Raw genomic sequence first — 27,425 nt, 5'->3', positions numbered from 1 at the left:
CCAGTTTATTACATAGCTACATTGTAAATTTCCATAGCAATCAACAATTTTTGTCGAACATTTTTGATGATATTTAAAGTGCAGAACATTCAACAATCAGGATTGAATAGACTTTGGTTACACTGTTGTAGTATGAAGGTTTCGATCAACAATTAATAGATAATTAAATTAGAATAAATGTGCATGCATGACCACACAGACATATGCTATAGTATGAGGGACTGCGGCACTCTTGATACTTCCTCATTTCATAATGGAATTGGAAGATCGTGGTGTTGGACATACGTGTCACAGCAGCCTAAGTAGAGCGTCCGCTTCGGACGCGGGAGTTCGCGGGTTTGAATTCCGGCCGAGTCATACCAAAGGTTTATAAAAATAGTACTAGCAGCTGCCTCATTTAGCGCTCAGCATTTAAGAAGTTAGTGTTAGGACTGGTCGGCCTGTTGTCAGTATAACGTGACTGGGTGGGACATGATAGTACATGTCTGCGGCATAATGCCCCAGAGCTAGAAATGTGACTGGGTGGGACATGATAGTACATGCCTGCGGCATCATGCCCCAGAGCTAGACATCACTATAAACTGCTAGTCATACAATGTAAGACATAGCACATGTTGTTTTGTTTTAGTGATGTGTCCTATTATCCAAATAACGGGATTGTATAGCCCCCAGAACAACAATATTGGGTGATGTGTCTTACGTTGTAGGACTACATAAACTGCTACTCTGCAGACATCGATATGACTGAAAAACTGGTAAACGTTACGTTAAAAATCCAAATAACACACACACACACACACACACACACACACACTTCATGAAGTTGATAAAGAAAGCTCGAACGTAAATCGCGCTGTTGCGAACTATATTTGACACTAATTGTATGATTGCGGAAGGAGACAAAGTTACAATCGGAATATATCGGCTCTTTCTGCCGCAAGATTTGTGATGCACTCCCCTTGAATCGAAAAAACTAAATCCGTTACATTTCTGTGTATTACTACAGCAGTATCCGAGGCTGCCTTTCACACTAATGGAAATAGTCGAGCGGTATTCCGATTGTTAGATTTTTAATGTACAGTGTATTTAAGTGAACATGAGCTGTAAACTGGAAAAGATAACGAAATTGAGAAAGTATAAGCATTTGCCGGTGACTGTCGTCGAAGATCACAATGAGGTTGTTGTATTCATGGAGTATTTTATTAATGTTGTATTATATCTCTTTATTTCACTTCCCCTCTCCATGGGTAGCCACAGGGTTCGTATCGTTGCATACAGTTAACCTGTCATACATGTACTAAATAATAGCTACAGTACATGTATGACTAGTTAATTGTAAGCAACGACACAAGCCCCTGTGTGGGTAGCTTGGCAGGTGGCAGAGGGACCGACCGTTTAATTTGAAAGGTATGGGAATTGCGTGTGTGGTACTTTTATTATCTTTCGGTAATTGATATAATTGGCTCTTTCTATTTCAAAATGAAGTAAGAAATAATTTTGGTCAATCAAATCAAAAGGGTTTGGGAGGTATAGTAGTTCTACAAATTAATAATACTAAGACATAGTAACAAATGTGAGAAGGAGACATTCCGACCCCCCCAAAAAAAAGTCTTAAGACAATTTGACCCCAATTCATGCACTTTTAAAACAATAACTAGCACATTGCCAATGGTAATTATCACTAATCATACGATTATTCATTGATGTTTGCAATTAAAGAAGATACCAACACACTGCGGGTCCCAGAGTGGCTGAGTGGTCTAAAGTGCTCACGGTTACAGATCATTGCCATCTCACCTCTGTCATTGTGGGTTCGAGTCTTGGATTCAGCTATCTTGGGTTTGTGAGAAAACTTGTCAGTAGCTTTGCGTGGGTTGGTGGTTCTTTCCATGGTTTTCCCAGGTTCTTACTACACTATTTATACTGGCTGCATGTATAGCCTATCTTGTGCTAACGAATGGCATTAAATCCTACAACAACAAGAACAACAAACACACTGCTAATTCGCTGAAAAAAGATGTAAAAATTATAATATGAAGTCACTATTATTAAGTTAATGAATGAACTCTAATTTGAATGAAAAGAAACCAAATGTACTATACACTGTACATTTGTAATAAAAAATCTGAATTAAAAAAATAAAAAAATTTACCACACTGCATAGGTGGCACCCTACAGTTTCGTATTTTGCATAGGGTTAGAATTTTAAAGAGAAAGAATTTCCCCCAGTTTCCTCACTGGTTATACTGGTTATTTAAAAAAGACCTTGTATATTTTAGGTATTGTTCAAAGAACCTTTAATTTCCTTTTTTCTGGTGTATGGTTGATGAGTGTAATATGGGTTATAGAGTATACAGCTTGGCCTTACTACATATGTTCATCTTCCAAAAACTGCTAGCCCAGCTTGGTCATTTTTACTTCCTGGATCAGAAATTAATTGTAAAAATAAAGAGATGATAACTTTGTTTACATTTTATATATGTAGTATACATTTTATATATGTATTAATTCATCCATTGCACTTTCAGAAGTTGGTATTGTCTAGTTGGTCATAATTCATTTTTCCTATTTTAATAGGTGCTAAAGATAGTGTACTTTAGACTAATTCAGGCTGATTTTTTTTTAGCACAATGGAGCAGTCATTTTAGTTACCAGTGTGGTTAGATCATGTACAATTTCCATAAGTACTACATCCAAAGAAATGACAGCCACATTACATCAAAGTAGCATAGAATTATGCCATTATTCTTTCCATTGTGCATGTTTCAAATGCAGACAACTTCACATTACATATGTCACTCTTCAAAAGTACATAATAACTGGTGCGTGCCCCCATTTAATGGTCATTCCCACTAGTCATATGATTATTCATTGATGTCTGCAATTAAAGAATCAAAACAAACTGTTAATTATAATTAACATCACTTTTTAAGTTAATCAATGCATGCTAATTTGAAAGAAAAGAAAAAGATATGAAAATTAAATGTATCACATGCTGTAAATTTGTATAAAGAGCCAAAAATATTCATTAGATGTGAATTTTTATCCTAAGCATTAAAATAAATGTGTTTGGTATGCTTGTGTGCAAATTTTGGATTAATTTATAGTAAGTAAAGTTTATATTGTGACATTTCAATCAGATATATTTTAGTATAACACTCACTGAATTGTGTTAATTGTGACAATAGTGTTTAATCCTTGTGTAAAATATTATAGTCTTGTCAGGCCTCTCCAGTTTGCTTTGTCTTGTAATAGATACAGGAAATGGCAGCATCACATCTGTGATAAGGATTTATTTTCTTTTTTATTCTGTCTGTCAGTTTCCTTTCTTAAATATTTACACGTACCTGTTTATTTATTCATTCATTTATTTATTTCTGAGTTGAACTTAGAATAGATAAGGCTTGTATATTCATGCATTTTAGATATAAAAAATACATATGAAATTATTATATTCCTTCTAGTTTACCAACTTCATGAAGTTCTAGATTTTTTATCTATAACATAATGTAAATAATTAAAAAAAGAAATAAGTTAACGATTAACACAAAATTCTTCTAATTTCAATGTTTCAGACTGACACCAAAATTTTTTGTAGTAATTGTAAAATATTAAATGTTTGACTTTAAATACCAAAATATTAAGTTCAAAGATAATTTATTTATAAATTAATTATTACTGAGCATGAAGCAAATAGAGAAATTTTCTTTATAATAAATCAATGCTACTATTACAGATACATATAAATTCTTAATAATATAATAATATTTAACTTTCCAAAACAAAATATATATTTTATGATTAGTAGTATATAAAAAAAAGAAAACAAAAAGGTTTAAACTGTTTCGACATAGAATTAAATCATTTCTAAAATAAATAAAATCTAATGTCGTAAAACACTAAAATTATTCCACTATGGCTTTAAAAGAAAATCTTTTAAATGTAGTACGTAATTTCTCTTACCTGTAGAAAGTAAGACGAATGCTGATAAGTCTTGAACCAAACTGTTACCAAAGACTTGGGTGGTTTTACTTATAGTGATCTCGAGTGTCGAGGAATGAGAGTTCACTTCCATATAAGGGTATACTGGACTCACTCCTGTGTTTTGGAGTTAAGAAAAATGACAAGACCTGTTTCGGAAGATTTGCGAAAACATCCAAACTTGTTTGATAGCACCTTCCATTTTCCATAAATTGCCCTTTTGATTGGCAGCTCTAGACTTCACAGTTCATGACCTTCGCAAAATCTATTTTGATATATCTTGTATCATGGTGCTGATTTACTTATTTTGCTAACATTTTTTTTAACACAGGAGGGATTTTGCAGTATTTTTATACATGAGACGTGTTGCTGTATTTAAGCAACAATCACAATCTTTTTTAAAATGATACAAATTTAAGTTACAACAATAAAAAGATGTACTTTGTAAAACTTCATTGAAAATTCAATCTTCACATGTATATTAAGTATATAAATTTGTGTAAATCATTTATCCGTGATAATACTTAACATATTGATTATCAATAAAATAAAAGAGTATGACTTTTACTTTTACATATTAAATTTTTTTTCCTTCGAAGTTGGCATTCTGTTCCTTGGCTTAATACATAGTATTCAATCACATGGGTCCTTAACGAGGTATGAATGACAAAAGCGATTAAATACCTTTGTTTCTTACATCTTACTTAGCTACTAGCTAGTATATGTTTTCAACAAAATTATATTGATTTGTTAAAAAGAGTGATAATTCCTATGGTACTTGAACTAAAACATATATTTCTTCTTTTAATTATGTACCATAAATGAACTTCTTCTTTAACCATTAACGTTGTTGATTATTATAAATCCTCACAATTTGCATGCAGTGACACGTGTTTCTTTTGTGTATAAAATTTCAACGGCAGACCCAGTGGTCATCGTTGTATTTGACTGATCTTGTTTATAGAACAAAATAGTCACTGACCATGTCGCATTGTTATATGACCACACATAAACACAATAAATTGTCTTTGGGGTTGAATTGTCCTTGGTGTCAAAATGTCCAAGAGCCAGAAATGTGGAGTGTGAACTCAGTGTACTAAACATTGTGTTTTGTATAACATTGATAAAACGGACTAATTTGTTTGTAATATAGATTTCATCAATTGAAGATCAAAAATAAATCTTTTTATTTTACAGAAAACCAATTTTAGTCAAGTAAACCATTGCAGTCTTTCAGTTGCTTTAGTATTCTCATACCATATCGTTTGTACCCCCACCCCCTAATGATTTTAAAAACAGAAGGCATCAAGGATATGAAAAATTCATAAAGCTTAGTCATTTCATTCATTGATTTATAATTTCTAACCTGATTGTTGCCAGGAGGTCCCAAACACCATCAACTTGTCAATGTTTCAAATTAAATGAAAGTTTCTTTAGCAACAAGGTCAACATATCTGCTTGGGCCAGTCTATATTTTCAAGTAACAGATGTAATATAGTTCACCATCATTAAAAATCTAAATAATTCCATGAATTTTGGACTTGCATCTGTTTGAACACATATACACAAGAGTTCCTCTTATTTTATTTGTTAAAGTTGTGTCAGAAATATAACTAGACATTGCAGATGTTGGATGTAGAAAACAAAGTTTTTGCTGAAATAGACTGTTCTTGAAAATGACTGCTTGTTTTTGAAAACAGACTGCTTGTTTTTGATGGGAGCTTCCATTTGCATTGAAACACCAATAATTTGACAGTGTGTTAGTGTAAATCTTCAAGCCTTTATTGAAACTCAGTTTTGTTTTCCTTGTATTGTAGGCAGTCTCTGATTAAAATTATAATTAAATTACTATTTTATGTTAAATCACCTAATCTGTTTAGTATTGTACATTTTAGGGGCCCCGAGTGGCCGAGTGGTCTAAAGTGCTCACCGTTCCGGATCACTGCCATCTCACCTCTGCCTGTTCGAGTCCAAGGCTCGGCTAGCGTGGGCACGTGGGAAAGCCTGCCAGTAGCTTCTTGTGGGTCGATGGTTCTTCCCTGAGTTTTCCAGGGTTCTTCCTCCACCAGTTATACTGGCCGCCATGTATAGCCTATCTTGTGCTGAAAAATGGCGTTAAACCCTAGAACAACAACAACAACAACATTTTATGATATTTTTATTGCAAACTTTATTTCTTAAAATTTGACAGAACTTGACCTTGTTAGTTTATATGTACTGACTTATATTTTTAACTTGACTAGAGTCTATATCACATGCCAGTACCTCATAATGTACATCTCCATCTCCTCAAAATATGATTGATTTAACACTGCATTTGCTGTTGATTACATTTGTCTAAATTAGAATAGTTTTTATCAGATAGAGCCAGGTATGTCTGCCATTTATAGTCTAAAATGCATTCATTATCAGACTGGACCAGCTGACAGTCTCCCGAAGGGCAGATGGGCCATAGGGTTTTAGGTAATATTATGATGGGAGGGCTGCCATTTATAGTCTAAAATGCATTCAGTATCAGACTGGACCAGCTGACAGTCTCCCAAAGGGCAGATGGGCCATAGGGTTTTAGGTAATATTATGATGGGAGGGCTGCCATTTATAGTCTAAAATGCATTAAGTGTCAGACTGGACCAGCTGACAGTCTTCTGAAGGGCAGATGGGCCATAGGGTTTTAGGTATTATTATGATGGGAGGACTGCCATTTATAGTCTAAAATGCATTCGGTATCAGACTGGACCAGCTGACAGTCTTCCAAAGGGCAAATGGGCCATAGGGTTTTAGGTAATATTATGATGGGAGGGCTGCCATTTATAGTCTAAAATGCATTCAGTGTCAGACTGGACCAGCTGACAGTCTTCTGAAGGGCAGATGGGCCATAGGGTTTTAGGTATTATTATGATGGGAGGGCTGCCATTTATAGTCTAAAATGCATTCATTGTCAGACTGGACCAGCTGACAGTCTTCTGAAGGGCAAATGGGCCATAGGGTTTTTAGGTAATATTATGATGGGAGGGCTGCCATTTATAGTCTAAAATGCATTCAGTGTCAGACTGGGCCAGCTGACAGTCTTCCAAAGGGCAAATGGGCCATAGGGTTTTAGGTAATATTATGATGGGAGGGACCACTACAGTCACTGTGATATTATACTTAATTCCTTTTTGGGTTAAATTTGTGGTAATGAAAGAAACTGTGTAATAAGAGATTCACTGATGTACATATGAAGTCAGTTTCAGTTTGCATTGTTACAGGTGATACCATACATTCACAGAGCTATAGCATCACGCCATCTTCCTGTGGAGAATCTGACATTGGTCCATTTTGATTCCCATCCAGACATGCTTATTCCCCTTGAGTTTGATGCTGACATGGTTTTTCACAAGGAGCTACTTTATGAGTAGGTATACTGCTACTACTACTACTGCTAGTACTATAACAATATTTCTTTTCCTTAGTATCATTAGAAATTCCCACAGAGAATATATTGATAACACTCATGGAGACTGCTCCATCAAATACAATTAAAAGAATCGAGGTGTAAGCCAAAAAATTGAATATATATATCTTGGTTCAGTTTGTGGATTTTCATAAGTGTGTGGAAATTATGAAAGTAAGGTATAAATTACAAATCCTCAAACTTTTCTTCAAAATATATTTAAATGCGGACTTAACACAAACAGGAGCTAGGATTACCAAGCAAGCAAGAATTCTAAAAAGGATGGGAAAGTAAAAGGTACTCAAGTGCTGAACAGAGTCATCTACATTAAAAAGAAGGAAGGATTTGATAAGCTGAATAAACTTTGTATTAGCATGCAACCTACATTAACCACCCTTACAGACACAGTGACCTTGTTTTACAAATCCTTTGCTGCTTAAGAAGAATAACAATTATTGATGCTATTCATAGTGTTTTCTGTGTATAATCTGTGCCTTGAAAACTCAACTTGATAGCAGTGAATTATAAAGTATCAATATCCTGTTATGTGTATTTAATCTGTATTATTTGTTGGATTTTCTTAATGACTGTATGTTATTTGTACCTGTATTTTACATTTTACCTTGTTCATAGTGTACCTGATCAGTGACATTTTTTTTTGTAAGCAACAGAATACATAGCTAAAAAAATTCTATGATTGTGGATATAATATTCAGATCATTATTAATGGTCAAAGTGTTTATAGTCTTGATTCTTACCTTAGAAACTTTGACAATGGAAAATTCCATTAAGTGACAGTATTTTCAGAAAATGATAATTGCGACATAGTAGATTGGTATATAATCTTGTCTACCCAAGAATTAGTTATTCTTGCATTATGATCTGAAGCAAAATCAATCTTATTGTTGTGTTCAGATTTGGGTGGATTAATTTCTTTTAAAAAGTATTATTCACTGGAATTACAGTGCTCAATCTTGGACTAAAACAATAATTTGGAATTATAGTGAATTCAGACAAGGACATTGTTGGATTATATTTTTGTGATACATCAAATGACTTAGCACATCATCATACTCCAGGCCATTGGCACACTTGCATGCTTAAGACTACTGGCATATCAGCACATTCAATATTGGAACTTATTTGGAATACTACTGGCATTAAATTGGAATATCATACATTTGGACTTGTGATAGAACTTGAACTTTTACGACTATTTTGCAGTTAATTCAATGTACTGTAAGTTCTTCTTAAATTTTCACTTTGTATTCTAGGGAAATAAATGAAATGTTGATTTTTACAAAACTTGTGTTGCTGTCCACTCTTTTCTGTTACTTAAGGTAAGACCATATGGTTGAAACAATGCTTACATAGTTCATCTGTTGGTATGGTTGACCATGATTTGAACTGTAAATATTATGATTTATCCTGAGAGAAATCTCCTCTAAAAGGATTCACCATGTTTATTATTGTTTTTCTTTTTTACTTCAGGAATGTTAAGCAAGTACATTATTTCGCTATGTTTATACTCACTGTTCGGTTAGCTAAGTTCATACTCATATCTAAGTCTAAGCATACATCTAACGAGTTGGTTACAATTTATGGATGCGTTTTTATCTACATGCTGTTCACCCATGAAGTCAGCAGAAATAGATGTGGTTGTTATGTACATCAGTTATTTTTGTAAATTTTATTAATGTCTGTAAATTGTAGTAATTGTCTATTGCTAAATTTTGCATGCAGGTATAGGTTCTTTTTTTAAAGAAATTAAGAGTGTTGATAGCATAGGATCTATAAATATTTTTTGATGTAGGTGTTTGTGACCATTAATAATAAAAATAATAATAAGACGTTTGTTATGTTATTTCTCAGTGGCTGATAGGGTCAGGTGGGTTCTTAGAAGAACTTATTTCCCACTGGATGGGTTAGGTCAGGTGGGTTCCTTTATGATGTGGAATATTTGCAAAAAGTCACATAACATGTGTTTTCACCCCTTATACTTGTATATAAGTACATGAGCTTGAAATTTTGGTCAGTCTTAGTTCTTATGTTTTCATTGTAACATCAATCTTCAGACATATTTTATGTTATGTTTGGATATGTTTTGAGAGGAAACATTTGTTTAGATTATTCATTGGAACTACAAAGTACTCATTTTACTAAAATAATATTCTGGGACTATTGTGAATTGTTCAGAGAAGTTCTTTGACATGAACATTTTTTATACATCAGGACTGTTGGCAGACCAGTGCATTTGAGGATCTGAAATTCGTTAGGAACATTCGATTCTTTTGGACTTGAATAGAAAATTTGACGGTTATTTTGGAATCAATTCTTAATAATGTATGCTCCTCTTATTATTTCATTTTATAACTTTGATAATTAAACTATTTGTTACGTTTAACTAAACTACCTGGTTTTGCTTCTTTCTGTTATTTATTTTATGACCATAGAGTCATAACAGTGCTGAAAAGCTTTGGCTTCCCCCCAACTCCATGGTGGAATAACATAATTTCAATCTCATTTGCATAGTTTAGACTGGCTACAGGTTTGTTCCACCATTTTCTGTGTGCAAACATTTGTGGTTGCCTTGATGTAAAAATTTCATTAATGATTCTCATGTGCATGGAAGCATGGCAGTGTTTGATATATTAATGAATTATGTCATCAGTACAGTGTTATTCCAACTCTTTACTACTGTATATACTTACTTAAAAGTCGAGTTCAACAGCAAAGAACATAGACTTTATGTGCCAACAGGTCAGGGTCATTGTTGTTTATTCTACTGATTACATTATATGACAGCCGATCTTTATGTTGTTTGCATTTGGAATCATCTTATAAGTGACTATATGCAGTACAGTTTTGAATTATTTTTCAATGTAGTTTTTGATGTAACTTAAAATAATTTTATATAGGTCAGCTTTGAAGAACAGCATGGTGTGGCACCATTGTAAATTTACCTAGGGGAAACACTGCGGATGCATAATAAAATCAGAAAATTAAAGAGACAGAGACAATGATAACATAATGAAGCAAAACTTACTTAAACCCCCAGGTACTGATTTCTTAAAGGCAATAGAGAAACTTGGTTATTACAGAGATATGAAAGTCAAAAAGTAGTCATTATAACCTACTGATGGAATGAATCACTTCTTCATGTGGTAACCTGACTTACTGGTGGAATCGAGAGAAATTGAAGGGAAGTAAAACAAAAAGACATGAAATCATTGATTTTCAATGCTATAACTGATGACCAATGATTTCTATTGTGAACATTAAGCTTTAAAAACTGAAAGATTACCTAACATTCTTGGTCTGAGATTTATCTTATCCTCCACTTTCGTCTGATCCTCCATTATTTTATCATTTTCTCTTATCAACCTCTTTATCATATCATCCTCTCTATCATGTCATCCCCCTATTTATCTCATTCATTTCCTGATAACATTACTATAGCTGAGGATAATGTTACGTTTTAGTAGGTTCAAATCTATTGAAAACATGTATATCTGACTTAATGCATCCAAAATTACTTTAAACAATTGCACAACTTTATTGTTTCCAAATGAATGGAAATTAGCAGATATAATGCCAGTGCATAAGGGAGATTCCAAAATTGTTGTTTGTAATTGTTGTCCCACATCTTTTTTGTGTACATTGTCAGAAGTTTTTGATAAGTGTGTATATAAGTATATATACAGCTACATTGCACAACATATTATCATTTCACATAATCAGTCAGGTTTTTCACCTGGTGACTCAACACCACCTCAATTTACAGGACTGCTCCGGTGGCCTAGTGGTTAGAGCGTCCACCTCAGAAGCAGGAGGTCTTGTGTTCGAACCCTGGCTGAGTCATACTTAAGACTTACAAAAATCTTACTAACAGCTGCCTTGCTAGGTGCTCAGCAAGAAGAGGTTAGTGTTAGGACTGGTCGGACTGGTGTCAGGATAATGTGACTGGGTCAGACATCATGCTACATGTCTGCAGCATTATGCCCCAGTGCTAGACATCACTATAAACTGCTATACTGCAGACATCATAGCAATATGACTGGAAAATTGTTAAAGCTGCATTAAAAATCCTAATCACACATACACACACTCAATTTACAGAATTTTACACAACCAAGACAAAGTGGTTTTAACCCTTTTCTTTAATATCAGTGAGGCTTTCAGCTGAAATTGGCATAAATGGTTAGCCTCTTAAAGCTAAAAAGTATTGGTGTTCATAGAAATTTGTTATCATAGTTTTTGAATGTTACTTACTAAGAAGAAATGTATTGTTTATTACAAATTCTAAATCTTCAGGTGTCCATTACATCAATGCAGATGTCCCAGTGGGGTCCAATTTAGTACAGTTAACTATTTTTAATTTTCATCAGTGATTATTGTGAATCATTGGTTAGATTCTTTGCTGATGATTCAGCATTGTATATTTATATAATTGATGGTCAAATCTTAGGTGGTTAAACTCGGATATTGAAAAAATCCCTGAATGCCTGGTTACATTCAATCCAGATAATGGTGAATCAGTGCTAATATAATGAAATTAAAAAATAAAACCACCATTCTATATTAAAAAATGAAACAAGTATACAGTACAATACATTAAGCAGAACAAATATTTGGGAGCATCATTTCCAGTGATATCACTTGGCACACAGATATTAAATATATTTCTTTGAGAAATTAACTCCATAAAAAGTTCTAAATTCAAACCATATTTATTGCCATTGGAAACAAATATACAAAATTTTATATTTTACCAATTTTTGATTACACTGACCATATTTTGGACAATTGTATAATGCAGGAAAAAGAACTAGAAAATATAACTCAGGGCAATGAGAATAATAACAGGTACAACCAGAATTGCCTCCCCTGCACATATGAAACAAATTAATGGAGTCTATGATCATAGGTAAGGTCATAAAATCAGTGTGTGTATTTTGGGGCACAGGCCAAATGCGGGCTCGAAATATCCACCAACCAGCTTTTTTTTTATTGGAAGGGGGTCTCAGGATTAAGTCTTGATTGGGACCCAGAATTTATTGCTTTGCCACTTGCATGGAGCTTGTAACATTTATTTTATGTCTGAAATTATTTCAGTCGACTTTTAGCTCTTTATCGGTAAGATCTAAATATAGTTAAATATCATACAACACTTGAACAACAGGTACTGTTATGATCAAGCCTTCTGGGAACTTGCCTCAGTATAAAATGGCCTCATTAATAATCTGGATCACTTTTATGGCTGCCATGAACCATGTTTTAAAGAGGGAGAACTGTCTTTTAATGAGAGAGGATGGTATTTTAATGAGAGGACTGTATTTAATGAGAGGACCATATTTTAATGAGAGAGGATGGCATTTTAATGAGAGAGGACTGTATTTAATGAGAGAGGATGGCATTTTAATGAGAGAGGACTGTATTTTAATGAGGGCAATGGTATTTTAATGAAGACCATATGTTAATGAGGATGTATTTCAATGATAGAGGATTTTAATTTAATGAGGGGGGATGGTATTTCCATGAGAGAGGGTAGTGTTTCAATGAGAGGATTGTATTTTAAAGAGAGGGCTGTATTTTAATGAGGGAGATGGTATTTCAATGTGGGTATCACTGTATGGTATTTTAATGAGAGGATGGAATTTCATTGAGTTGGATAATATTTCAGAGAGAGTACTATATTGATGAGAGAGCATGTATTTCATTGAGAGATTACTATTTTAATCAGGGAGGATGGTATTTCAGTGAGGGTATGGTATTGTAATGAGAAAGAATGTATTTTTATGAGAGGGAATGACATGTTAATGAGAGAGGCTGGTATTTCAGTGAGTGGACTATTTTAATGAGAGAGGATGTATTTCAATGAGAAAGGTCTATTTTGGACTATTTTCGTACTTTCTTACCAACATTCACAGTCTCCGCAGATCAGTCCCACACAAAATTGATCAGTAGCCTGATGTATTTGGGAAGCAGTTCAAATATTAAATGATCTGCAAGAAAGTGTTTTTAAAATATTAAAAGACAAGAAAGTGTTTTTAAAATATTAAAAGACAAGAAAGTGTTTCCTTGAGTCATTTTATAAATGTTAAGTAATTTAAGTAGATTGCATCATTATCTTTTCAGTCACATACTATGACCTACATGTATATTGATTGATTCAGTGATAAGATATACTAGCACATTTTGAAGATTCAGTGGCTGTATACTGTTACTTTAGTTTCTGAATTGATTTCTAATATTTTTGAATGTTTTTGCCATTAAGGTCAACAAGCATTGAGAACTGGATTCTGCCTGCAGTTTATGCTGGACACATAAATCATGTAGTTTGGCTAAAACCTCCCTGGTGTGAACAATTCAAAGATAAGACCATCATTTTTTATGTCGGACAGTGCACAAAGACAGGCTACATCAGGTATTTATCGACATTTTGTCATGGCATTACATGTATTACAGATACCAGTAGTTATTTCCATTTCATATAGTATTATATTTTCTTTTCATTTTCTCTGGAGTTGTCCATGCTCGCATTGTTGCCCCAAGGCTGAATGGCCAAGTTATGAACAAAATCTATGCATGTAATTTTAAACTATACACACATGCCTCTCGGATGATAAATTGCGCTTGGAAAAATTGTGTCTGTTTATTATGCAGGGTAAGGTGTGGGTTCCATTTTTTATTTTGGTAGAAAATACAAAAAGTCTTAGCCCCTATTTGCAGAATGAAAAAAACACAATCAAAACTTGTAAATGAATCTTTGATATACCGCTTGTTTTAGTTTTGAAAAAGTAAGTTTGTGCCTAAACATCTGTCACCATCATGGAATTTTCAATGTTTAGTAAGAGGTAATATGTTTTGGTAAGTTTTCTGTACCCAGAAAATTCTCTGTACAGTGTAAATAACAATATTTGATGATATTTTGATCCATGAAAATGCCAGTAATGCTTGTTGGTGGCAGCAATTTAAGAAATAAATGCCAAATGTCAGTAGTGTCACCTTACCATCACAGCTATGTCCGTAAACATTACTGAGAACCTAATTAAGTACCAGCTTTGTTTTGATCTCTAATTTATAAAAGTATTTGTTTTATTGTTACAATTAATTAACATTAGTCCTTCTTTGTATTATCATGTTATATGTTTTTTGAATGATTTGAAATAAGGGGAGTGGAGTAATTTAAAGAAATTTAGATGACATGCAAATCCTATCCATGTAAGAGCTAGCATTCATGATAGAATGACAGGTCATGTCATGTTTTAAGCTAATCAGATATAAATAATTCAAGTTAAGTTAAAATGTGTAATATCTTGGGGCAGTCTCTGTAACCTTTTGTTTTATTGTGAGATTAATTGTGTTCCCCAGAGGCCAGTGACACAATATCTTTAAAAAAGTTTTTTTTACATACAGTAACTATGCCGTGCACAACCCGTGGCCTGCGGGCCGGATCTGGTCCGCAAACATGTTTTGTCTAGCCCTCAGGGTAAATTAATACAACACAGAAATCTGGCCCATGAACAGTGATTATATTAAAGAAATTAGTGTTTGTGGCCCTCGAGTGGTCTTAGAAACTGCAGTCTGGCCCCCAGGCTGAAAAAGGTTGTGCACCCCTGATATAGTGGAATCCTGGAGTATTAATGCTTTCCATAAATGCTGAATTTTTAAAAAAAATTACTATCAGTACTTATAACATTCCAGTAGCTAATATCCATTGTATGTCCACCTGCTTATTTGTTTTGAAATAAGTGACCATACATTCTTTGACATTTAAATGAATTTTGGGAAGGATGAACACATGGTCTGTTTATGGTATTTCTCCCACAACAAGCCTAGCAAGCCCGTCTTCCACTTGTTATGTATGCAGATAAAAAATATAGAGTAGAAGTATCATTCATCATGGATTTCTTGGATAAAACTTTGATGCAAGCTGGGTGTCAAGTTTATCCTAAGACTTCATCTTACATCAGGCATGCTTAAAACAAGTCTTTTCTAACTTGCATCAAATGAAGAAATCTCAGTTAAATCTTCATCTCTGTCTTTCAGGACAACCTGTAAAGAGAGTTACTTTGTTAGTGAAACTCTCTATGTACCAGAAGATCAGCTCAGAAATAAGAAGAATCTGACTTTCACCATCAAAACGGTCATTCCAGTTGATTGGCAGGTGGGAGGGGATAATATAGTATCCAAAGAGGCTCAAGAGACCCATCCATTACAGGAAACTTCAAGTTCTTTGAATTGTGAATCAACTTCATCAAAGTGTGGCAAAAATATTCAGTTACAAAGCGTGTTTGATCATGCAAAGGAGGAATATGTTGCTAGAGAAAATAGTGCTATTGAAGAATGTAGATATCCATTGTCAAATTACTCATGCATTGATAAATTGAGAGTAGAATCAGACGTCCAAGATTTTAAAAGTGAGAATCATGGCAATAAAAGATTGTGCCACCAGAGTAATACAGAAGAAATCACACTAAAGAGGCAAAAGAGACACTTGAATGATGACACAGAAGGTGATAACAGTATCCATTCAGCAGACAACCAGTCAAGAGGAACTGACTGTGAAGAAACAGTGGACCCATTAAAATCTATTTCTGATAATGTGACCAATGATACAGAGGCAGACACTGGTTCAAATGCAGCGACTCCGACTGTTGAAAAATTAAAGAATTTCATGGAATCTCTTGATGGAAAACATTTTATCCTTGACATAGATTTAGATTTCTTCTCTACCAAGAATCCATTCAAGGAGATTTACAGTCCACAACAGTATCTGACACTAAAAGATCTCTACCATTTTAACAAACCAGATGGAGATACAGATGAGGTTTGTCATTTAATCTCAGTATTTGTCTCACCTGTAACAAAATGCAGTTTATACTCATTTATTTAGTAAGTCCAACTGCAAACAACCTAGATCCTATATGTTGTGTCATAATGTGCCTGAGGATCAGGGTCTATGCTGTTTGTTATACTGATTACTCCTAACAAACTGCACAGACCCAGATCTGCTGGTGCATTATGTGAAGGCAGATCTGGATCCATGCAGTTTGTAGTTGGACTTGTTTTATAAGTGAGTATATAGAGTATAATGAAAGTGGGACTTATTGGTCACAAGTCTCTCAGAACTTTATTCACTAGGTATCAACATGTATAGCTTTATCTCCTGTTTGCTTTAGTGAATTGTAATCAGTCCACATATTTGTCTATGGCTGAAAGAGGCAGAGGCAAAGGTCATAAGGGGTCATCTGTTTGGAGAAGTATCAATGATAAAACTAAAGCTTTAAGATTTCCATGACGTAGGCCTATGTAATGTGTACTGTCAGTTCACTTATCGTGATGGGATACTAATTCATGTGGCTTTGACGCTGCTGTAACCATGAATTTCAAAACCCAATGAAATTTTTTTAATCATCAAGAAAGTTGGACCAATTTATGTGTCGAAATTACTAAATGAGTGGAATTGATGGAGGTCACTTTCAATTAAATCTACAGTAAGGTGATTGAATGGGAATGGTCTAAGTCAGATGATTGTGATTAGGTCCGAGGCACTGCTCAAAACATGCATGGAGGGTCAGAGTTTTTCATATATATATTTTCTTTCTCCCAATATATTGGTCTGGCCCTCAGTGACTTAAGCAGCTGGTCTGGTCCTCAGTGCCTAAAAACAGCAGGTCTGGTCATCTTTAGCTCATCTGGTCCTCAGTGCCTAAAGGCAGCAGGTCTGGTCATCTTTAGCTCATCTGGTCTGCAGTGCCTAAAGGCAGCAGGTCTGGTCATCATTAGCTCATCTGGTCCTCAGTGCCTAAAGGCAGCATGTATGGTCCTCAGTGCCTAAAGACAACAGGTCTGGTCCCCTATACCTGGAGGCAGTAGGTCTGATCTTCAGTGTTTAAAGGTAGCATGTCTGGTCCTCTGCCTAAAGGCAGCTGGTATGGTCCCCTGTGCCTAGAGGCAGTAGGTCTGATCCTCAGTGCCTAAAGGAACTTAGTATGTCTGTTATTCAGTGCCTAAAGGCAGCAGATCTGGGGCCTCAGTGCCTAAAGTCTGGCAGCTGTTTGTAAGGGGTCCTGATATTCTAATGGCTTGTGCCAGTTTTTTTTGCTGAAAATGAATGTGGAGTCCATATAATGTCAAATTTAACATAAAATATTAATTCAAGCTAAATCACATTTTGAGGAAAAAGAAAATGTTGATATATGTAATTATTTAATGTACTGAAAAATGTCATTTAGGGTTCTGGATTTGCTACTGCTTTAATATTAGTATTATCTATCCATGATTCATTTTCTTTTCAAACTTGTCAAATATGTTGTTTCAGTAGAAAATTGAAATGGATACAGGACTCTTATGCAAGTATTATGACTCTTTGTCTTAAACTAATAGAAAAGAGCAAAAACCAACAAGGTTTGTAAAATTCAACAATTAATTTATTTCCTTAGAATACAAAGTGAAAATTTAAAAAGAACTTACATTATTGTGAATCAAGTGTCCAAAATAGTCCAAAATGTTCTAACACCAGTCCTAATTAAAAGTAAACTCCAGTGATATTCCAAATAAGATCCAGTACTGAATGTGTTGATGTGCCTTTAATGGCCTGTGATGTGGATACATGCCGACAGTATTTTGATGAATCACAATAATTTAATCCAAGATGTCCTTGTTTAAATTCACCATTAATCCAAACTAATGTTTCTGTCAAAGGATATTATTGAGTACTTTCCAGAGAATAATAATCAGAACAAATGATTCCAACCAAATCAAAAACAACACAACAATACAAAGGATTCTGCTTCTGATGTTATTGCACGAATGAGTAATTTCTCAAGTAAACAAGATAATATATTAACAAAAACTCACAAAAGTAGAGCCAGTGTGTAGGTTCAAAGTTCATTTCTAGAAAATTCTAAGTTTTTTAAGATCTGTTTCTAAAATTATAATAAATAACATGGGAAGCATCAGGTTCAACAGGTTCTGCACGGAGGGATTCCAGTATCCTAGACCCAGAACCAGATAAACTTCCATTTTTAACCCATGCTTATTGAGAGGAGTTAACTGTGTATTATTTGTTTACAAAATAGATGTTACTGGTCAGATACACAGTGAACAATTATACCTAGCAATTAATCATGGAGAAAAAAATCTAACAACACAGATTCAATACACATAACACAGGTAACATCAAACCTGATGAATAACGGTGATCCTTTGAACTGTTCCAGTGAAGGCATTTTTAAAAAAAATTTAAAAAATTAAATTATATTCTGATTGCCCAAAGAGTTTGCATGAAAATGATACAAAATTCTACACAACAAATGTGCCTTGCATGGGTCAGAAGTATATTTTACTGGAATAGTCCTTAATCAAGTAAAATGCTGTGTAGTAAATTATTTACATCAAACTGTGACACATGCTGCTTTTTCAGAGAAATTTAATGAAAATTAATTGTTTTATTTTGGTTTGTAGATTATGTGACTGTTGCAGTTTAAATAGTTTTTGTTTTTCTTCTATCAGGATGTAGAACTTTGTGTACAGAAGAGGCACAGGCAGTTGTTCTCCCTGAAGGAAGTTTTCAATTCTTTGATGAAGGACAAAGATGCCATTATTGACCATCCAAGGTGAGAACAATTGTCATGGTCCATGTAGAGTCATTCATAATGACAGCACCAAATCCAAAATTACTTGGGGCCCTGAGTGGCCAAGTGGTCTAAAGCGCTCTTTGTTACGGATCACTGCCATCTCACCTCTGTCTGCGGTGGTTCGAGTCTAAGATTCAGCCAATGTGGGCATGTGAGAAAGCTTGCCAGTAGCTTCTCGTGGGTCGGTGGTTCTTTCCGGGGTTTTCCGGGTTCTTCCTCCACCATTAATACTGGCCGCCATGTATAGCCTATTGTGCTGAAAAATGGCGTTAAACCCCACAACAACAACAACAACCAAAATTACTCAGCCTGTTCATGCTTCTAACACAATCAGTTTACCAGACATTGAGAATTTATGAAATATTCAGTGAGATTTCAGGAAATTCTATGAGATGATTTTTCTTTGAGTTCATCCATTGGGTTGATTTTAACATTTTTAAAAGTTGTATATTGTGTAGAATATGCTGAATTGATTCCATGTACAGGTATACTCAGACATACAGCATACTATGTACAGGTATACTCAGACATACAGCATACTATGTACAGGTATACTCAGACATACAACATACTATGTACAGATATACTCAGACATACAGCATACTATGTACAGGTATACTCAGACATACAGCATACTATGTACATATATACTCAGACATACAGCATACTATGTACAGGTATACTCAGACATACAGCATACTATGTACAGATATACTCAGACATACAGCATACTATGTACAGGTATACTCAGACATACAGCATACTATGTACAGATATACTCAGACATACAGCATACTATGTACAGGTATACTCAGACATACAGCATACTATGTACAGGTATACTCAGACATACAGCATACTATGTACAGATATACTCAGACATACAGCATACTGTGTACAGGTATACTCAGACATACAGCATACTATGTACAGGTATACTCAGACATACAGCATGCTATGTACAGGTATACTCATACATACAGCATACTATGTACAGATATACTCAGACATACAGCATACTATGTACAGATATACTCAGACATACAGCATACTATGTACATATATACTCAGACATACAGCATACTATGTACAGGTATACTCAGACATACAGCATACTATGTACAGATATACTCAGACATACAGCATACTGTGTACAGATATACTCAGACATACAGCATACTATGTACAGGTATACTCAGACATACAGCATACTATGTACAGGTATACTCAGACATACAGCATACTATGTACAGCTATACTCAGACATACAGCATACTGTGTACAGGTATACTCAGACATACAGCATACTATGGAAAGACCTATGATATGTTCTTACAGCAAAGAATATTATTAGGAATAAGTGTTACAAAAGGAAAGGTATTATTCTGTGAAAATCAGAGTTCAGGGAGCAAGATTGAGATGTTCAAAGATCGTGTGGTTATTCCTCACACTGGGATATCAAAGATATGCACGTTTCCTAAACATGACATGAAGTGAACACTCATTTAAGATCATCCCAGAAATGTGGTGACCTTATATCATATGAGGTGTTGATTAAAATACTATTTTGATTTCTGGTATGTTATGAGGGGGCATATAAAATTTATCAAAATGGAGTGAGAGCAGTCATAGACACTGTGAATTCATTTATTTTCATGGATAGAAATGTTCATAGTTGGCAAAATAGTGACATTTGGTTGGTATTTTCATTTGTGCTTTTGAGAAGATCTTATTCTCTCCCAAAATAATTGTTTGTTGCATGCATCTTTAAACTTGTGCTTGGTAGCCACCACAAATTCTAAAAAAATTGGTTCCCAATTATTAAAATGTATTGTGTAGTATTTACGTATTTTTCTATATGAAACTAGTATGGAACATTAGACACAGAGCAGTTATTTAGAAGAAAACAAAACAACAAAATTACCCGTTCTTTGAAAAAAAAAGAAATATATGATATATTGACCTCTGAAGAGCTGTTGACATGTTACAGAGGGCCACATCCCTTGTGCCCACCCAAGGACATGAGCAAAGAGGACGAGTCGCACATTGATAAACAAAAGTATGTGAAGATATTATTGTCAGAATATAATGGTAATTATTATTTTAATATAATTGCTAAGAGGAAAAAAAAAACCCACTTTAACAAATAGTGATATACTCCTTGACTCCATTGTTCAGATCCCTCCCCATCACCACCCATGAACATCATACAGGGTCAAGAGTGATACCACAAAAAGGAGAAGTATGTTATGTAAAGTAAACTAGGGAAGCAGTTACAGAATTACAAGTACTGAATATAAAAAAACTAAATAAAGGTGTTCATCAACATAGATATAATTTACATTGGGAGGAGTTCCCAGTTCATGTCCAAAATAGCAAATTACAGGGAATCCATTGGCTTTGAATACAGTTTTAGTTGTGCATCTTGTACTGTTCATTTGGCAGAGTTTACTGCACATTCCCATGTATCAACTCATTAAAAGTCCCAGCATGGAGATCTAGGAACTTTGTAGTTTACCGTTCTGTTTCCCACCTGTGTGCCCCTCTCTGCAATAGCATATAAACAACATAGCTTAGAAGCCATCTAACATATTCAGAGGCTCTATTGTGTGTGGAAACTCTGTTCAATACATCATTGGCCACTCATGTCCATTTTTGTTTTGCTCTAGCAAACCTGGACTCTATAGTAAATCTTAATTTGACAGCTTTAACAGCTGGATTTGTTACTCAGATAGGACACTTTTTTTTGTGGTTAACATTAGGATTCAGTTTTAACAAGTTACATCCATAATTAATAGAGCTCTGAGAGGACAGAAAGCTTAAAGAGGCATTTTGCTTTTCAGAAAGGATGACATTTTGGCCCTTGTAAAAGATCTGACCTGTGAAGGGATGAAGACTGCTGACCTTGACCTTTTGCATGAGGCAGGTTGTACATGTGACGATACAGAACTTCCACACAATGTCAGCACTGAAAGCGAGATCTTAAAACTAGTTGATGCTACACAGGAACTGTTGTCTCACCTTCCAAAGCCAACCATTGTAACTATAGCAAGGTAAGAAACATTGGGTCAGGTTAGAAAATTTCATGGACAATCGGGAATCGGGGGGAAGGGAATCTTGATTGTTAAGTGATTTAGTTTATTATGAAGGAAGAATTTATTACATAAATGTCCTTTCTACAGTGAATAAAGTAATGCATTATTTACAGTATTATTGTTAAGGAAAAGTTTAGAAGATGAGGAAATACATGTGCATCTAACCTCTACCTTGGTCACCCATCAGAGGATGTTATGGCCTGGATCCTCCTGCAAAAGGTAATAAAGCTAATGAAAGCAGCTGAATGGAAGTAGCTAGTCACACACGACTACTGAGTATGGAATAACATATGGCATTTTCTTAATGAGATTTTGTTTCTGGGTAAATGCAGTAAAAGATTCAAAGCCATTGCTACAAGGAAGTTGTGCTGGCCTAATCAAGGTGTCATTAGGACACTGGATTCATTTATTTTTCTTCCAGTGAGGTTACATCACAAAGCTAAGGCTTATGAAAAAGTCATCTATGCATACCAGCCAACATCCTCAATAATATCTCAGACTGAATAGTTGCATTCCGATGTAAGGCTCTAATCTCATTGGCTAGTATTATCCTATTGCATGGCTCTAGTATTATCCTATTGCATGGCTCTAGTATTATCCTGTTGCATGGCTCTAGTATTATGCTATTGCATGGCTTTAGTATTATGCTATTGCATGGCTCTAGTATTATGATATTGCATGGCTCTAGTATTATGCGGTTGCATGGCTCTAGTATTATCCTATTGCATGGCTCTAGTATTATGCTATTGAATGGCTCTAGTATTATGATATTGCATGGCTTTAGTATTATGCTATTGCATGGCTCTAGTATTATGCTATTGAATGGCTCTAGTATTATGATATTGCATGGCTCTAGTATTATCCAATTGCATGGCTCTAGTATTATGCTATTGCATGGCTCTAGTATTATCCTATTGCATGGCTCTAGTATTATGCTATTGCATGGCTCTAGTATTATGCTACTGCATGGCTCTAGTATTATCCTATTGCATGGCTCTAGTATTATGCTATTGCATGGCTCTGTTATTATGCTATTGCATGGCTCTAGTATTATGATATTGCATGGCTCTAGTATTATCCTATTGCATGGCTCTAGTATTATGCTATTGCATGGCTCTAGTATTATGATATTGCATGGCTCTAGTATTATCCTATTGCATGGCTCTAGTATTATCCTACTGCATGGCTCTAGTATTATGATATTGCATGGCTCTAGTATTATCCTATTGCATGGCTCTAGTATTATGCTATTGCATGGCTCTAGTATTATCCTATTGCATGGCTCTGTTACTATGCTATTGCATGGCTCTAGTATTATCCTATTGCATAGTTCTAGTATTATGCTATTGCATGGCTCTAGTATTATGATATTGCATGGCTCTAGTATTATCCTATTGCATAGCTCTAGTATTATGATATTGCATGGCTCTAGTATTATCCTATTGCATGGCTCTAGTATTATCCTATTGCATGGCTCTAGTATTATCCTATTGCATGGCTCTAGTATTATGCTATTGCATGGCTCTAGTATTATCCTATTGCATGGCTCTAGTATTATGCTATTGCATGGCTCTAGTATTATGATATTGCATGGCTCTAGTATTATCCTATTGCATGGCTCTAGTATTATGCTATTGCATGGCTCTGTTATTATGCTATTGCATGGCTCTAGTATTATGATATTGCATGGCTCTAGTATTATCCTATTGCATGGCTCTAGAATTATGCTATTGCATGGCTCTAGTATTATGATATTGCATGGCTCTAGTATTATGATATTGCATGGCTCTAGTATTATCCTATTGCATAGCTCTAGTATTATGATATTGCATGGCTCTAGTATTATGATATTGCATGGCTCTAGTATTATCCTATTGCATAGCTCTAGTATTATCCTATTGCATGGCTCTAGTATTATGATATTGCATGGCTCTAGTATTATCCTATTGCATGGCTCTAGTATTATCCTACTGCATGGCTCTAGTATTATGCTATTGCATGGCTTTAGTATTATGATATTGCATGGCTCTAGTATTATCCTATTGCATGGCTCTAGTATTATGCTATTGCATGGCTCTGTTATTATGCTATTGCATGGCTCTAGTATTATGATATTGCATGGCTCTAGTATTATCCTATTGCATGGCTCTAGTATTATGCTATTGCATGGCTCTAGTATTATCCTATTGCATGGCTCTAGTATTATGCTATTGCATGGCTCTAGTATTATGATATTGCATGGCTCTAGTATTATCCTATTGCATGGCTCTAGTATTATGCTATTGCATGGCTCTGTTATTATGCTATTGCATGGCTCTAGTATTATGATATTGCATGGCTCTAGTATTATCCTATTGCATGGCTCTAGAATTATGCTATAGCATGGCTCTAGTATTATGATATTGCATGGCTCTAGTATTATGATATTGCATGGCTCTAGTATTATCCTATTGCATAGCTCTAGTATTATGATATTGCATGGCTCTAGTATTATGATATTGCATGGCTCTAGTATTATCCTATTGCATAGCTCTAGTATTATCCTATTGCATGGCTCTAGTATTATGATATTGCATGGCTCTAGTATTATCCTATTGCATGGCTCTAGTATTATCCTACTGCATGGCTCTAGTATTATCCTATTGCATGGCTCTAGTATTATCCTACTGCATGGCTCTAGTATTATGATATTGCATGGCTCTAGTATTATCCTATTGCATGGCTCTAGTATTATCCTATTGCATGGCTCTAGTATTATGATATTGCATGGCTCTAGTATTATCCTATTGCATGGCTCTAGTATTATCCTACTGCATGGCTCTAGTATTATGATATTGCATGGCTCTAGTATTATCCTATTGCATGGCTCTAGTATTATCCTATTGCATAGCTGAAGGCATCAGAAATCTAGGAGCAACATCCTCAGATTGGTGCCATTTTTATTTTCTCAAAGAGCCAGAGAAAGGAACTGGCCACATGCATAACTGTAAAAACACTATATTCCTTCATATGCTGTCAAAGTTGAGAGCTTTCTAACACTGATTTGAGTTACCGTTCAGCATCACGTGTAATATCTTGAAAATGTCTTCACCACCAAATAAAAATGAAATGTATTGCTCAAAAAGTGAAGTTTAATTTGGAATATATCAAAAATTGGCAGTGCATTCTGCCATTAAACACTGATATACATCATGCTTTTTGTACACAGTGTGCCACAAATTGAAGTATTAGGCATGGTGGCAGAGACGATGTGAGGAAGCACATCAATTGCAAAAAACACCTATAAGTTGGAAAAATTAAGAATTCGCAGATTTCAGTTCTGGAATATTTTAAGCCATCAGTGGAAGACCTGCAAGCTACCAATGCTGAAGCATTATTTGTGAGTTTTCTAGTTGAACACAATCTACCTTTATCAGCTGGAGACCATGCTAAGCATTTGTTCCGACAAATGTTCCTGGACTTGAAAATTGCTTCCAAATTTTCCTGTGGAATAACCAGAAGTGCTGCAGCTCCAGCAACAGTGACAGTGAAAGAGTATTTTCTCTAGTGAGGAAAAATAAGACAGACTTTAGGGCCCCTGTATATCACTGACAGAAAATTTGTCAGTTTTAGTCACCAATATCAACCAGCAGGCAAGAAGTCTGAACTGTTTAGAAAACAAATTTACGAACAAGCAGTTGAGAAAGTTCAAGTCTGCCACAGTATCATATCTTGATAAATAACCACAAGAACAAGTGAAGTTTATGAATACCATAATAAATAGAAATGCAGATATATTTCTGCATATATGTAGTGTTTTAGTTTTATATTGCGATCTTGATATAGTGTAGTATTGACGGTCCGAGTGGATGGAGTTATTGTCATGGTATTTTTTACTAATTCATGTCCAAATTCACTACTTTTTATCCCTATTTTCACCAATTGTGAGCCTGGAAGGTTGGCAGCAATGCTGACTTTTGAGAGCTGAGTCTTCCTGGGAATGTTTGTTGCTAGATTGAGTATATCACTGACCCTGATCCTGTCCTGTCCTATGTGACAGGGGCAATCAAAATCACCTTGGAGGTCTGATCCCTTATTTTCTTAATCACTCTCAGAATAAGAACAGTAAGAGTAAAAGCACATCCAGATCTCACCCCTAATGAACAGCTGAATGTCCTCTTCTCATACATTTGAGTCCAGGGCCAGTGATATAAAGATTGCACCATTTGAAAAGATTTATTATTGAACTATCCAGAACAGTGCAAATCCTGTGGACGATTGACTGGTGCCAAGACAGTTTGAGGTAAAGAATCTGACATCTTGAAATTTAACAAGCTAAGACATGGAGTTTGCTCAGTTTTTGTCATATCTGCATGGTAATTAAATGCTGGAAGGATCATCAAAGAAATTCCCAAACCAAGATACAGATCTGGTGATTTGGCCCCCAGCTTCCTTGTTTTGGGAGGTAATTGACCAAGAATTGTTGTTGTTGTCAACGGGTTTAGCATTATTTTTCAGCTCAAAATAGGCTATACATGGCGGCCAGTATAAATGCTGGAGGAAGAACCTGGGAAAATCACAGAAAGAACCACTGACCCATGAGAAGCTACCGGCAAGCTTTCTCACATACCCACATTGGCCGAGCCCAAGAGTCGAGGTGAGATGGCAGTGAACTGTAATGGTAAGCACATTAGAACAGGCGGGGCCCCACCAAGGATTGTTGAAATTGATCATGGCAACATCTCCATCTATGAGGTTCTGCCAGGAATTAAAGGGATTGTTTGTTGCTTTCATTTCCATATTTTTGTTGAAGGATCTTCTCCTTCTGCGAATTCATCTTCCCAGGAGGGCTAGATTCAGGAGTAGTGGAAGTTAATTCCTAACATTAATGTGATTGGGTAATATGAGAGGGAAAAGTGGTGGATTATGTTGCTTAAGTACAGATTCTGAGTTCTCCATTTATTTTCAGGTCCAGTAATGATGACTACTGCCCAAAGGACCAGGTGGACTTTATTCAAAACAAGGTGTTGGAGACACTACAGGATCTCTACCTGGAAATCTCAGTCACCATGGATTATGATGAACCCAGTGTACAATAATAAGCATTAGCATTCTAGATAAATTTCCAAATTTGATGTGAAAGCAGTATATTTATAATCAGCACCTACTGTAGGTCAGCCCATCTAATCTTTTTTGTGAACTTGTTTTCAAAATGAGGCACATTGCCCTTGTCGGTTGGAATGTACCAACATATATATTGCAATTTTGGTATGCATTAAATTGTAGATGATA

At 35.1% G+C, this 27,425-nt stretch overlaps 1 protein-coding gene across 2 annotated transcripts; it reads left to right on the top strand.

Annotated features, from left to right (window-relative positions):
* Positions 1-969: 969 nt before the first annotated feature.
* On the top strand, positions 970-27,425 carry LOC149783012 (UPF0489 protein C5orf22 homolog). 2 transcript variants are annotated; one of them, XM_089934584.1, is made up of 7 exons: positions 970-1,177; positions 7,230-7,375; positions 13,692-13,841; positions 15,467-16,247; positions 18,935-19,038; positions 21,903-22,112; positions 27,103-27,425. In XM_089934584.1, the coding sequence occupies exons 1-7, from the start codon at positions 1,097-1,099 to the stop codon at positions 27,230-27,232; spliced, it is 1,602 nt and encodes a 533-aa protein (XP_089790710.1). In that variant the 5' UTR covers positions 970-1,096; the 3' UTR covers positions 27,233-27,425. The 2 variants fall into 2 exon arrangements, with proteins under 2 accessions (XP_089790710.1, XP_089790711.1); XM_089934585.1 differs by lacking the exon at positions 970-1,177 and adding an exon at positions 1,286-1,407.

The sequence above is a fragment of the Sinohyriopsis cumingii genome, chromosome 15 (genome assembly GCF_028554795.1).
Source record: "Sinohyriopsis cumingii isolate HCF-2022 chromosome 15, ASM2855479v2, whole genome shotgun sequence".
In the NCBI taxonomy this organism is placed as follows: domain Eukaryota; kingdom Metazoa; phylum Mollusca; class Bivalvia; order Unionida; family Unionidae; genus Sinohyriopsis; species Sinohyriopsis cumingii.
This window is presented reverse-complemented; position numbering and strand designations above follow the sequence as displayed.

Excerpts from the sequence above, each read along its gene's own strand:
- LOC149783012 (XM_089934584.1), top strand. The coding sequence starts at position 1,097 with ATGAGCTGTAAACTGGAAAAGATAACGAAATTGAGAAAGTATAAGCAT. Across the intron at positions 7,376-13,691 it reads CACAAGGAGCTACTTTATGA|GTCAACAAGCATTGAGAACT; the intron begins GTAGGTATACTG and ends TTTGCCATTAAG. Across the intron at positions 19,039-21,902 it reads GCCATTATTGACCATCCAAG|AAAGGATGACATTTTGGCCC; the intron begins GTGAGAACAATT and ends TTTGCTTTTCAG.